This window comes from Odontesthes bonariensis, chromosome 5, assembly GCF_027942865.1.
Source record: "Odontesthes bonariensis isolate fOdoBon6 chromosome 5, fOdoBon6.hap1, whole genome shotgun sequence".
Classification (NCBI taxonomy): domain Eukaryota; kingdom Metazoa; phylum Chordata; class Actinopteri; order Atheriniformes; family Atherinopsidae; genus Odontesthes; species Odontesthes bonariensis.
In genome coordinates, this window is record NC_134510.1 from 37,809,609 (window position 1) to 37,823,359 (window position 13,751).

General features: G+C 40.5%; 1 protein-coding gene across 3 annotated transcripts in view; it reads right to left on the reverse strand.

Moving 5' to 3' along the window:
• Positions 1 to 669: 669 nt before the first annotated feature.
• The window catches only part of gabbr1a (gamma-aminobutyric acid (GABA) B receptor, 1a), a 180,949-nt gene continuing 167,867 nt past the window's right edge, over positions 670 to 13,751 (reverse strand). For all 3 annotated transcript variants that reach the window (XM_075466322.1, XM_075466321.1, XM_075466323.1), the window contains exons 20-24: positions 10,771 to 10,864; positions 8,888 to 9,015; positions 7,141 to 7,269; positions 4,502 to 4,645; positions 670 to 3,705 (exon numbers count right to left, since the gene is read on the reverse strand). In XM_075466322.1, the coding sequence (XP_075322437.1) occupies positions 3,421 to 3,705; positions 4,502 to 4,645; positions 7,141 to 7,269; positions 8,888 to 9,015; positions 10,771 to 10,864 (780 nt within the window). In that variant the 3' untranslated portion in view covers positions 670 to 3,420. The remainder of the gene's footprint in view (positions 3,706 to 4,501; positions 4,646 to 7,140; positions 7,270 to 8,887; positions 9,016 to 10,770; positions 10,865 to 13,751) is intronic.

Sequence of the window (13,751 nt, forward strand, 5' to 3'; positions counted from 1 at the left end):
CGACACACTGGAAAAAATCTGAATCTTACCATATATATTTGTCTCACTGAGTATCTCATTACACTTAATATAAGACACAATTGCCTAACAAGTACCATTTCAGCCAGATATAGGGACTTGTTTGAAGACAATACATCTTGAATATCTTGTTAAGTGAAAAAGTCTCGAACACATCTTGTTTTGAGTCATATTTCACATGAAACAAGCTTTTTTTTTTCATTTGAAGCGGTTTTTAAGCTAATTTCTAGATCCCTTTTATCTCAAAAGTCCTAAATATCACATTTTATTTCAAGAAATCTTGACAAGCCGATTTTCACTAGTTCCATTGGCAGATTTTTTGCTTATTTCAAGCAAAAACGTCTTTTATTTGTTGTTTTTCTTACTTATTTTTGTAGGGGCATTTTTTCCAGTGCGTTTGATGCCTCGAATATGAAAAGAGTTGCAGATATATGACTGTTTTTTTTACATTTTAATTCTGTGAACAAAGTATATAAATATAGAACATTTCTCACCGAAAACCCAATGATTGAAATACAAATAAATACAAATAAATACACAGGAGTTGACTTTGGGAAACGTCTCGTATTTGTTGTTTTTTTACTTATTTTTGGAGGGGCATTTTTTCCAGTGCACACCTCAGAATACCCCGTCAGAGACCCGAAAACACAGTTTATCAAGTGAAAAAACAGTTATTTTATTCATGTTACCCATATATTAGCGTACACACACTCTGAAATATATCAACATTTAAAGATCTTAGATATAGTGAATACAAATATCCCCAAATCCATGTATATTAGCATATATGTGCAAGATAATAGAACATTTCTTAAATGATTTATGCATTCATATGTTACACTTTTCTGATCCAGGTACAGTTCAAACTTATGACCTACTTCATTCAGTTATCCTCCGTACCCTGAGCTGTCTGAATAACTGCAACAGGAAAAGCAGCAGCAGCCCGCGTGTGTTCAGGTTAAAGTGCATGCTCAGATATACATCCATATATATATCTAAACACATAAATACACTGACAAACGGTTACTTTATCTGCTGTCTGGCTTCATTGCTTTAGAATATCTGAAAATAGCTCATGAATGAAATAGAACATCCAGATTAACTGCTGAATAAATACAGTTTCTCACTAGACTTTAAACCCCTTCTTTGATATTTTCTTTACAACTCATTTAAAGGCAAAAATAAATTACGAAACAGCATCATTCCCGATTGTCTGTGGGAAAACCAAACAAAAAGAACAAACCAATTCCCATGTATAAAATCTGTGCTTTCTCTGAATATCTGCAGAAATCGCTGAAGCCCCTTTTTTCTCAAAGCAGTACAAATATGAAGTGGCTTTGATTTTCAGGCCGGAGAGACTAGAAACTGCACCTGACATTCTTACATCACCATTCGTCATCACGAGAGACTGTAGAGAAAGAAGGACGGCAAACTCCCACTCAGCCAAAGAGAAGCCAACACTTCCCAGAGACGGCTCCAACCAATGCTGGAAAACTGAGCCTGCGCAGCACCGAGGGTCTTTACGTGCACTCTTTACCTTTAAAATGTAAGTATCGGCAGCACCGAGGGTCTTTACGTGCACTCTTTACCTTTAAAATGTAAGTATCTGCTGCACCGAGGGTCTTTACGTGCACTCTTTACCTTTAAAATGTAAGTATCGGCTGCACCGAGGGTCTTTACGTGCACTCTTTACCTTTAAAATGTAAGTATCGGCTGCACCGAGGGTCTTTACGTGCACTCTTTACCTTTAAAATGTAAGTATCGGCTGCACCGAGGGTCTTTACGTGCACTCTTCACCTTTAAAATGTAAGTATCAGCTGCACCGAGGGTCTTTACGTGCACTTTTTACCTTTAAAATGTAAGTATCTGCTGCACCGAGGGTCTTTACGTGCACTCTTTACCTTTAAAATGTATGTATCCGCTGCACCGAGGGTCTTTACGTGCACTTTTTACCTTTAAAATGTAAGTATCCGCTGCACCGAGGGTCTTTATGTGCACTCTTTACCTTTAAAATGTAAGTATCCGCTGCACCGAGGGTCTTTACGTGCACTCTTTACCTTTAAAATGTAAGTATCGGCTGCACCGAGGGTCTTTATGTGCACTCTTTACCTTTAAAATGTAAGTATCTGCAGCACCGAGGGTCTTTACGTGCACTCTTTACCTTTAAAATGTAAGTATCGGCTGCACCGAGGGTCTTTACGTGCACTCTTTACCTTTAAAATGTAAGTATCCGCTGCACCGAGGGTCTTTACGTGCACTCTTTACCTTTAAAATGTAAGTATCGGCCGCACCGAGGGTCTTTACGTGCACTCTTTACCTTTAAAATGTAAGTATCCGCTGCACCGAGGGTCTTTACGTGCACTCTTTACCTTTAAAATGTAAGTATCGGCCGCACCGAGGGTCTTTACGTGCACTCTTTACCTTTAAAATGTAAGTATCTGCTGCATTTACTGAGGGTCAAAGCTAAATTTCTCATGGTACGTAGGTCTGACAAATGCCAGTTTGTCATCAGTATATAAGGAGGACTTTTCTTTGGGAAGTATGAGGGAGTAGAACTGATCTGAATCAGCATTCTCATTCACTACTTTTTCCCACTAAATGAAACAAAAAAAGCTCAAAGGCTGCAGTTGGGAGGCGTTCAGTGGTGCAAACCGTCCTTTTTCTGAACAATCTCTAGAACAAAACTAAAACAACACAAATAGAAAAAGAAATCAATCATTTCAACCTGCCAAAAACTATCAAAGTTCCTCAAAACTCTGCAAGCACTCAACACGTTTTCCTGTGATATGGGTCACCGGTTCGGTAAAGAATGCAGTTCTGTATACATGCCGAGCCCCCTGACTAAGTTATGGCTATTTAAGAATGCACACCATCACTTTCTGAGTGAAAGCAGAAAACTCTACGTAGCTTCAGCTCTCTCCCGGAAAAGGAAACAAATAACAGAACAACGACTCCATGACGAAACAGATCAAATATTACAGAACGATAGAAATCACTACTGCGTGTGAAAGTCAACGAACCGGACCGACGAAACCTGGAGATGAAACAGCAAAGACACGAACACGCACGCTTTCCTTTTCAGCTCCTGGAACTCGGTGTCTCCGCAACAGAACCGGGGAACGGATGAGGAATGACTGGGAGCTCCGCGGTCCACCCGATCTCGGGAAAGACTTCATGCTGCCGGTCTGAGGTGTGCTGGAATCCTGTTTGGGTTGAACACGGTGAGATCGAAGCTGTGAGGACGCGTGTTTACCTGCGAGTGTGACTTCGTTGTTCAGTGTCTCCGCCCAAACAGGTGAAAGTCACAGAGTCTCGTTGTGTTTCGTGTCGCCCGTGTGTGCACTGTGAAACCGCCTAGCCCCGCCCACCCCGCTAAGCCCCGCCCCCCCCCGCGTCTCCGGCTCATTTGTACAGAAGGGGGATCTGGCTGTTGTGACAGTGGTTGCGGCTCATCTTGCTGTCCGCGGGGTAGAGGTTGGATGAGTTGGAGAAGGACGGCGGGAGGGAGTGGTTGTCCGTGGCGGGGTTCGGGTAGCCCGGCGGGGGGAGCAGGGACTTGGGATCCGGCTGGGACGAGGGTAGGGGGGCGTTGTGGTTCTGATTCTGGCCGGTGGAGGGTGGGCGGCGGTTGCGGAGAGCCTGTCGCTCAGCCAGCTGGTTGCGGAGCGCCGACACCCGCTCCTCTTTCTGAAACCACAAAGAAAAAAGAGTTACAGCAGGCGAACAATTTTATTTGTAGAGCGCAATTCGTACACAAGGCAATTCAAAGTGCTTTACAGCTACATAAAATCACAAGAAGGCAATAAAATCATTAAAATTAAAAAAATTTAAATAAATAAATAAATAAAATAAAATAATTTTTAAAAAAAATAAATAAATAAAAAAAATAAAATAAAATAAAATAAATAAATAACAAAAAAAATATCAGCCTGATTGTTCTATTCTGGATAATGGGAGGAACACTTACTAGATTCAGTTCAAACGTCATGGTAACTGAAACACCCATGTGTCAGTGTCGTGTTATTTCTCCAGCCAGTTTTCTGACTGCGCTTTGTTACCATTTAAAAACTACCAAGCTTAATTTCCCGAAACTTATTGTTGGTTGGAACTGGCCTGGGCAGAGAAGGTGCTGCCTGTGTGCTCGTCAGCAGGAAACGTTGTGGATGGACTTGTGTCGAGGCATCTTTTAACAGCTAAAAAGCACCTTGTTCCACAGACCGTAAAGGGATAGTTCGCCTCTTTTGACATGAAGCTGTATGACATCCCATAATAACATTATCATTTATGAACATCTTCTTCCCCCCTGCTGCGTCCTGTGAGCAGAGTTCCAGCCTCGTTTTGGTGTTGATGAAGGTAGTCCGGCTAGTTGTTCATGTTCATAAATGATGTTGCTGATATGGGATGTCATACAGCTTCATGTCAAAAGAGGCGAACTATCCCTTTAATATAAAGCAACACCTAAAGAGGTAATTGTGTGTTTCACCTCCTGGATGATCTTCTGCAGCTCCCTATTCTCCCGCTCCAGCTGTCTGGACTTCTCCTCGTCGTTGTTGTTGGTGGACGATCCGGTCTTCAGAGTGTCCTGCTGCTCAGACTGCCACTCCCCCCGGGTGATGAGGCGCCGCATCTGCACCGCCACAGGAACAGAGAGTCAACATGGAGGCCAAGCAGGCCGCTGCGAGGGACGACACCCTGCAGAATGCATCTGAATACATCTGTGCTGATTGAATCTTCGGAGAATCTCTCTAATATTTGTGTCATGAACATGGGGTTTTGCGTCATGTTTTTAGTTCTTAGTTTTGTGTTCTCTCATGTTTTAGTTTCTCATGCCTTGGTGTTTAGTCTTTAGTTTTCTAGCTCATGTTTAGTTTTAGTTTTGCCATTGTTTTTCCCTCACTCCCTATGTTAAGGACCCTGGACAAAATGCTGTCCATACTGGACAACGCCCACCACCCTTCCTCAGGTGGACGAGTGTATTCAGTGGCAGTGCTGTCTCAATCCTGCTCCACCAACAGACTCAACAACTCTTTTGTCCTTCCGGCCATCAGGCCGTACAGCAGCTCTCAGTGATGGCACTTCTGAATTTCACTGCTCACTTTATATTTCACTTTTTGTCTTACTTCACTGGTCGCTTTATATTGTCAAACTGTTTTTTTAGTTGTTTTTTACATTTTTAAACTGTTTTTTAAATTCTTAGATTGTTTTTAAAGTGTTTATAATTGTATAAACATTTTTATTGCTTTCTTATATCTTGCTACTGGATGCTTTAATTTCCTTCAGGATCAATAAAGTATCTATCTATCTATTTATCTATCTATTAGTTTCACTCACGTCATCTGCACTCATCCACAGTATTTAGGTTCCCTGTTTTCTCTCAGTCTGGGTGAGATCCTTGCACATTTACCTTTCATGCCACACCAAGTTAAGTCTTTTGTTTTTCCAAGTCATGTTCTTCGTTTTGTCTTAGTCATATTTTGTTTTCATAGTTCTACTTTTGTCATCCGGCTCAGCCGCGTTTTTCTTTGACCTTGTTTTTGATTAATAAAATCAAAAACAAATAACAAAAAAAATACACTTTTAATAAAAAGCCTCTTCAAATCTGGGCTAAAAACCTACTTATTTAGGATGGCTTTTAATACCCAGTAGTATGATGACACTTTTATCTTACTTTATCTTATTCGATTTTGTTGTATTTTATTGCTTTCACTGTTCTTTTGTTGTTTTTACTTCTTCTTCTCTTTATTTATCACCTGATGTAAAGCACTTTGGTACACCGTAAGGACTGTCTGTAAAGGGCTGCAGAAATAAAGGACATTTAATAAATCAAGTCTTGTTTTTTGAAGTCTGCATTCGTGTCCTTACCCAACGCATCTTAACAATTTGAGGACAGAAAAAGTTTCAGTTGGGACCTTTTTGGTGGCGTCACCGCACAGCGGTCCCAGAAATAACCCGACAATCAGACTGTAATCTTGATAATGTGACTTCGAGGTTGGATCTCCTGCAGCATGTGCACCACGCGGCTCTTCTTCCATCTATCAGAATAAATCTAAATCGTGTTGTGAAATGTCTCACTTTATCTGAAAATGTCTCCAGCAGCTACAAACGCAGAAGTCTGAGAAGGTTTCGCAACATTTCACCTTATCGGTGAAATTGCAAACAGAAACTAGAGAGAGCTGTTCCTGCCAAACAGCAGTGAGAATGCTTATGAGCTGAATGGGGATAGCTGACCATGCTAAAAAAGCAGAAAATAGTTCCATTTTAGCTGTAAAAACTGTTCCTGAGGTATTGGTTGAAGGAATTTTTTATTTTTATGTACTACCAAACTGAACATTGGAGTTAGTCAGAGAATTTGAGAGGTTGATCTCATTCAAAGCTCATAGCTGAAATTCTGTAAATGTGAGCTCTTTGGTAGTTACATTGGCTGAAAGAGGACAAATTTTCCTACATTTTAAGGTATAATCTGTTTCTCTAAGTTAAACTGTATGAAAGTTAGAGGAATTTGTTTGAAAAAACTGAAAAATTTGAAACTCATCAGCACGCACTCAACTGTGTGCTCATTCATAAAAATCAAGACGGAGCAAAATGTTCATGTTTTTGAAACTGTCACATTTCAAAATTGTCTGAAGATTTGAAAAAGCTGAAACAGTTGGTAATAGCTGAATGTCTTGTGACCCATTTAAAGTTTGAATGGTGTCTCTAGCTGAAAGCATGCAGAAGTATTTAGGTTGGAAAGAGGGAGATTATTTGGGAGGGGCTGAAAGCAGTTTCCATTCATTTGAATGACGGGAAATTTTGAATAAAAGTTGAATATCTTAAAAAGTGTAAAAGTTAAAAACACCAAAAATGATAGCAGGAATCTGCTGAAAGAGTTGAACATTTTGATACCAAAATTGTAGAAATAGCTGAAAGTATGCAGGAGTAGTTAGGTGCCGAAAACTGGCGGAATAATAATCATAAAGAGAAACAGGAACTTAATAGTGAGAATGCCTTAAAGCATTCTCCCAATAAAAGAGAAACAGAGAATATGAATTTTCAGATGCACGAGCCGAACTTCATTCTGAAATGTTTGGCCTTTACTTTTGCTAAACTCTGACGGGCGTGTTTGTGGGGGATGTCAGTCACCTTGGGCACAAAAAGCACCACGAGCGTGATGTAGGCCGAGAAGACGATCGCTAGGGAGGCGAAGGCAAAGGAGGCGTCCTGCTGGGAAGACAGGATCATAGTCACCGGAGCCGTGATGAGGCACAACACCTGCCGGAAGAAGAAAATAAAGAGAGTTTGGAACAAAGGAAGAGGAAGACGGCATCCATATAAGCATCAGGCATCTGTTTCTGGTTGTGGAGAAGTCTCCCGTGAGAAAACAGCATTAAAAAGTCATGACTGAAGAGGCAGCGGCGTGCTGACAATCACCACCTCGTTGCCTCATCAGGACCGCCGCTCACAGCTGAGCAAAGAGGGAGGCGGCCCCCCGACATTAACAATTCACATCGTCATAACGATGCATCGCAACATAAACAGCAGCGTTAGACTCGTCTCAAACTGTGGCGTCATGCCATGAAATGGGCACATTTAGAAAAGAATAGAAAAATACTTTATTCATCCCCCAATGGGTGAAATTCAAATTAGTCAAGTAGCTCAAAAAATTATTAATATTTACATTAATATCAACAACAATAATAATACCAATTCTAATGAAAATACTACTACTAACTAATAATAATAATAATAATAATAATAATAAATGACTAAAAAAAATAATAATAATAAAAAAAATAAAAACACAATTAAAATAAATTAAATTAAATTAAATTAAATGTAATGCTCCCATAAATGATAAACTGGTTTATTATAAGCTGATGCTTCTTTTAATCTATCAACAGGGATCCATAGAAGGAGCACAGAAAAAAGTAGAAAAATCCTCTGGCAGTAAAAGTGACAGAAACCCTTTTTTTCCAGACATTTTACATCAATTTTGAAGTCGCTTGGTGTCAGGGTGTCAGGAAGTGGCAGCAGATATTTGTCTAAAGTGCTGGTGGTGTACATAATGGCTTCTATTTCAGTGTAAAGTGCATCCCAGGTGCCTCCATTTAATATGATTCACTTTGTATCAACGGCCTCTGAGAAACGGTTACGACAGACGGCTGCGCTCCTTCAGCGGCCGAACGGCTGCATTTTTAAATGCATCCCTCCCTCAGGGCAAAGTGAATCCACACGGACATACATGCACTCTGCAGCCCACACTGAGAATACTTCCCCACATAAATGATCTTTAGCACTGAAACAGAAGTGCATCACGAGGCTGCGGCCCAATAAAAAGTTTTTCGCATTGATTTTTCTTATCAAACCACTTGAGATAAACGCGCCGCTGATACCTCTGTAAGCGCTACGACTTGGACTGAAACGATTTATTTGATAGAACAACATCTATAAAAGCTTCATTTTCTGCCTTCCATACATCATCGGAGGAGCATCGGCACCTTACACAAGGATCAGGAAGCGTTTCAATCTGTTGTTTTGGTAAGTGCAGGCAATTACCCGCACAAAAGCAAACGCACGTCCCATCGCAGCATCAAGGCAGGAGGCAGTTTAGCATAATCGCCCTCCTGTTCTTGTTTAAAGCCCTTGCAACTAGTCAAGTTACACATTCTGCACTGAAATGGGCCGGAAAGTATCGTCTGGAAAGTAATCACGGAGACTCTGGCATTGATGGAACCCACACAGATACACCGGAGCCATTTGGTGTTACAGGGCAATAAAAAGTAACTCATTGCTGCTTTTTGTTATTCAGTAGAGAAAGCCAGACAGAAGAAAAATCGGATTGCAGTAGCCAGAGACAGACGGGAGTTTAGGCGTTTCTTTCTGGACTCACAGCCACGTTGTAAATAGCCATCCCCACGGCCCGGTGGTCATTGATCTTTTCGGTGGAGACAGACTTGGTCTCATAGGCCAGAAAGATGCCCAGCAGCAGCAGCAGCCCCTTGTAGCCATAAACCACACCTGAAGGAGCAAAGAGAACAGCGTGAGCGGACAGCCAGGAGATCATTCCATCATCTGAGGGTTATTTGCACCTGTGTGTGGAGGCAAAAGGAGCTGAACTGAATGAAAACATCAACCACTGAGTGCATGCTTTAATGCCCCCAACAGCAAAGCTTTCCTGGTTCTCCTGAACTGAAACAGACACAGGACACACGATGCTAAAACATGGGAGGCATTCTTTAAAACTGTAGTTGCCTTTGTAAGTGTTGCATACACTATAGGATGCTTAGTATTCTTAATAGGGCTGGGCAACGATTAAAATGTTTAATCTAATTAATCACATGATTTCCCTGATTGATCACGATTAATCACATTTGTACGCAAAATCCAAAAATGAATTCAAAAGTAGTGTATAGCCTTTAGCATTTAGTTTTATTTTAAATGTGCTGCTATATGAATGAAAGTCCCATAACATTTGTTGTTTGACCCTGTGCATGTGCATGTGCATGTGCATGTTCAACAGGTGCCAACCTGGATGGGTTAAATGAGAAGAATTTTTGTGTATTTCATGTATCTACTTAACTAACTAAATTTAATTTAATTTAATTTAATTTAATTTAATTTAATTTAATTTAATTTAATTTAATTTAATTTAAATTAACTTAACTAACTTAATTTAATTTAATTTAACTCAACTCAACTTAACTAACTAAATTCAATTTAACTTAACTAACTAAATTTAATTTAATTTAATTCAACTTAACTTAACTAACTAAACTTAATTTAATTCAACTTAACTGACTTAACTTAACTAACTAAATTTAATTTAATTTAACTTAACTTAACTAACTAAATTTAATTTAATTTAATTTAACTTAACTTAACTAACTTAACTAACTTAATTTAATTTAATTTAATTTAATTTAATTTAATTTAATTTAATTTAATTCAACTTAACTTAATTCAACTTAACTAAACTTAGTTTAACTCAACTTACCTAACTAAATTTAATTTAATTTAATTTAATTTAACTTAACTCCACTAACTTAATTTCATTCTAACTTAATTTAAACTCTTGCTTTATCCCTTTTTAAGTCGTGATGCTTCCACAAAGTTTGCTTTTAAACCCATGAAAGAGAAACTTTCTGCAGATTTGTCAAATCATGCGACTGTGCTGACTAAACATGGCTTCCAGTTAACAATGCAACTTTAGAGGCAGTAAGTGGGCGGTGACGTGGAAGCCAAAAATGTTGGCGCGATAAAGAGAAGAACGGTTGAAATGGGGCTGAAGGCTGACAAAATAACACGGAAAACGACTGGAAAAGAGAATCTGTGACTGACTTAAAGCTCGACGCTTTCTCAGGAAGTCCATTGTTTCCTTTATTCGGCCTGAAATTAAACTGCCGGCTTCGCTTCTTCAGAGGGAAAACGCAACAGGGCACTGGCCCAGTTTGTGACCCATATTGTCTGAATCTCAGCACCATTATACTTCCATAAGAGCTTCCACGCTAAGAAAGACAGCGGAGAGACGGAAGAGTGACGGAAAAGTGACGGAGAGGGACTGCGTAGGCCGAGAGAAAAAGAGAAGAAAAGAAGGAGAAAAGCTGCAGAGAAAGGAGGAATCAAACGAAAGGGGGCGGCGGGGGAGGAGAAGGAAAGCTGTGATGTAAGGCCTGCTTAATGCAGAGCGAACGCCTGTGACGTGCATGTGACGTGCACGCTCATACGTGTCTGCATGTGTGTGACAGAGAGCAGAAAAGGCAGGGAAATAGATACCGAGCCACGTGTTCATCTTCTCCGAGCTGCAGTGCTCCAGCAGCGGCTGAATCAGGACATCCAGGTCTTCTTTAGGGGCCTCCTTAGTGAACTTCTGCTCACAGGACGGGGGGGGCAGGGGAAAGATAAGGGAGATAAAGGAGGGAGGAGGAGAGAGAAAAACAGAGGCGGTGAAATAATGAGAAACGATGAGACAGCAGCACACTGGAGATGGAAGCAAAATGCAGAGTCAGCAGAAGCATCAGCCTGCAGGGTGCAGCCCCACAGGTGCACGAGGCGCCTTCCCACCAGTCAGATGGGTAAACGAGTGAATTAAAAGAATATCAGCTGTCCGATAGATGCGAAAAATGGAGATTTAAAAGGTCCGTGTCAGGTTGGACTGCAGCTAAAGTCGCCTTTTACTGTGTGCATGCTTTTAATCACAAACTTATAAACGAAAACTCGTTTATCTGCTTGAATGCACACATCTGACCGTCTGCCTGCAGCACCGAACTTATTGAGAAGATGGACAGAAGCTTCTCCACTCAACAGAAATCCAGAAAATGAGTCAATATTTTCAATATTTTCTAGGGTTAAAATTTTTAATCGAATTAATCACATGATTTCCCTGATTAATCGCATCTGTACGCAAAATCCAAAGCTGATACGTGAGCTCCAACAGGCAGCGTCAGTCTATGAAATATTATAGTTCTGATTAAAAGAAACTAGGGCTGGGCAACGATTAAAATGTTTAATCTAATTAATCACATGGTTTCCCTGATTAATCGCGATTAAATCGCATTTGTACGCAAATCCAAGCCTGGAGCGAGGCTTCTACACAAAAACTACAGAAAGATGCTGATGTTAAAAGTGTGTTTGCACAACAAATGTTATGGCACTTTCATTCATATGGCAGCACATTTAAAATAAAGCTAAATGCTAAAAGCTAGACACTACTTTTGGATTTATTTTGGGATTCTGCGTACAAATGCGATTAATCGTGATTAATCAGGAAAATCATGTGATTAATTAGATTAAACATTTTAATTGTTGTCCAGCCCTACTTTTTAGAGGAATTACTAAGAATTACTAAGTTTTTAATTGTTTTTTCCTGGTCTTCTGTCTCCTGATCTGTGTTGCTTTCCCCAAACTCATCGGGCCTAAAAGTGCTCGACTGCTCCTCACTGAGCAACAGGGGGTTTTCTTATAGTTTCGTTTCATTAAAGGCAGGATTTCCAGGGACAGACATCTGCTGCAGCTCCCTTCTGCTCCCAGAGGTTTGCAGCACGATGTATAAGACAGTATATATTTGGCTTTTAATTACACTGTATATGTTGTTCCTGTTGCCTCCTGTTCTGGAATGGCAGTAAATCTTCTCCTTATAAACCAACATTTTGTGTGCTAGCCAGTGTTGTTTTCGTCAACGATGACGATGACGAAATCATTTCGTTGACGCCACTTTTTTTCATGACGATAACGAGACGGTGACGAGATAAACATAGCTCTCTGATGACGAAAACATGACGAGACGTGTGTGAGTTTTCGTTGACGAGACGAGAATGGGCGAAAATGTTAGTGGGTGATCTGTCAGACGTTTAAAATGCATGACATTTCTGCTTATTGTGTGTGTCAATTAAAACCTAAAAAGTATCTGCTGCGGCACCTTAAGGCTCGCCACAGGGATATTTTTTCGAAGGTAAGTTACAAATGCTGTTAACATAATCGATCAATTTCATAGTAAGCTAATACATTAGTACGTTTTCCACATACTCCTGGCGCAAATGGGCTGCTAACTTCAGGCTAAAGTTAGCTTTTGTTACGCTAACGTCAATTCATTATGTGTGTGTTACTTTAGCAGCATGTTTAGCCATGTTTACATTCAGTGACGGTGTGGTTATCTCTTTGTGTGTACGTTCTGTCAGCACGTAACTTGATATGTTAAACAGGTCGAGTTACTGTTATACGTAGAGTCTGCTAGCTTTAGCCTAAAAGCCACAAGTGACGTTGTGCAGCCCTAACCAGGACCTGTGCGTTTAGTGCGCTTACAGTAAAGTTGGGACACACGCACAGTACAGAATGAAAAATCAACAACACTGGTGCTAGCAGCTGTTTTTGGACTCTTCGCTTCGTGTTTGCTTAGTTTTGCTGCTTCTTTGGTCTTGCTTCCGTCAGGCTTCCGACCTCACCACAGAACAGAAACGGCTCTTATTAAAGTGTTAAATGACATAAGGTTGAACACTGACTCAGGCAAGGTGTCAGTTCTGGTATTGTTGGATCTCAGTGCTGCATTTGACACTGTGGATCACAGTATACTGCTGAACAGGTTGGAAACCTGGGCAGGACTCAGCGGGACAGTCCTAGAATGGTTCAGGTCCTACTTGGAGGAGCGGAGTTATTTTGTGACTATTGGAAGTAATCAATCTGATCGAGTGGCTATGACATGTGGAGTTCCTCAGGGGTCAGTTCTTGGACCCCTTCTGTTCACTCTATACATGCTGCCTCTGGGTCAAATTCTGAAGAACTCTAAAGTCAACTACCACAGCTATGCAGATGACACACAGATATATCTGGCACTGTCTCCAGATGACTGCAGTCCTATAGAGTCATTGTGCGACTGCTTAGAGCAAGTCAAAGAGTGGATGAACCAAAATTTCCTTCAGTTAAATCAAGAAAAAACTGAGGTCATTGTGTTTGGCAACAAAGAGAAGAGGTTTGCTGTCAGTAAACATCTTGAGTCACTGTCTCTAGAAACTAAAGACCAAGTCCGGAACCTCGGCGTGCTGATAGACTCAGACCTGACCTTCAACTATCATATCAAATCAGTCACCAAATCAGCCTTTTATCAACTTAAGAACATATCCAGAATTAAGGGTTTCATGTCCCAAACAGATCAGGAGAAGCTGATTCATGCTTTCATCTCCAGCAGACTTGACTACTGTAACGGTCTTCTGACTGGACTCCCCCAAAAGAGTCTCAAACAGCTGCAGCTCATTCAGAACGCT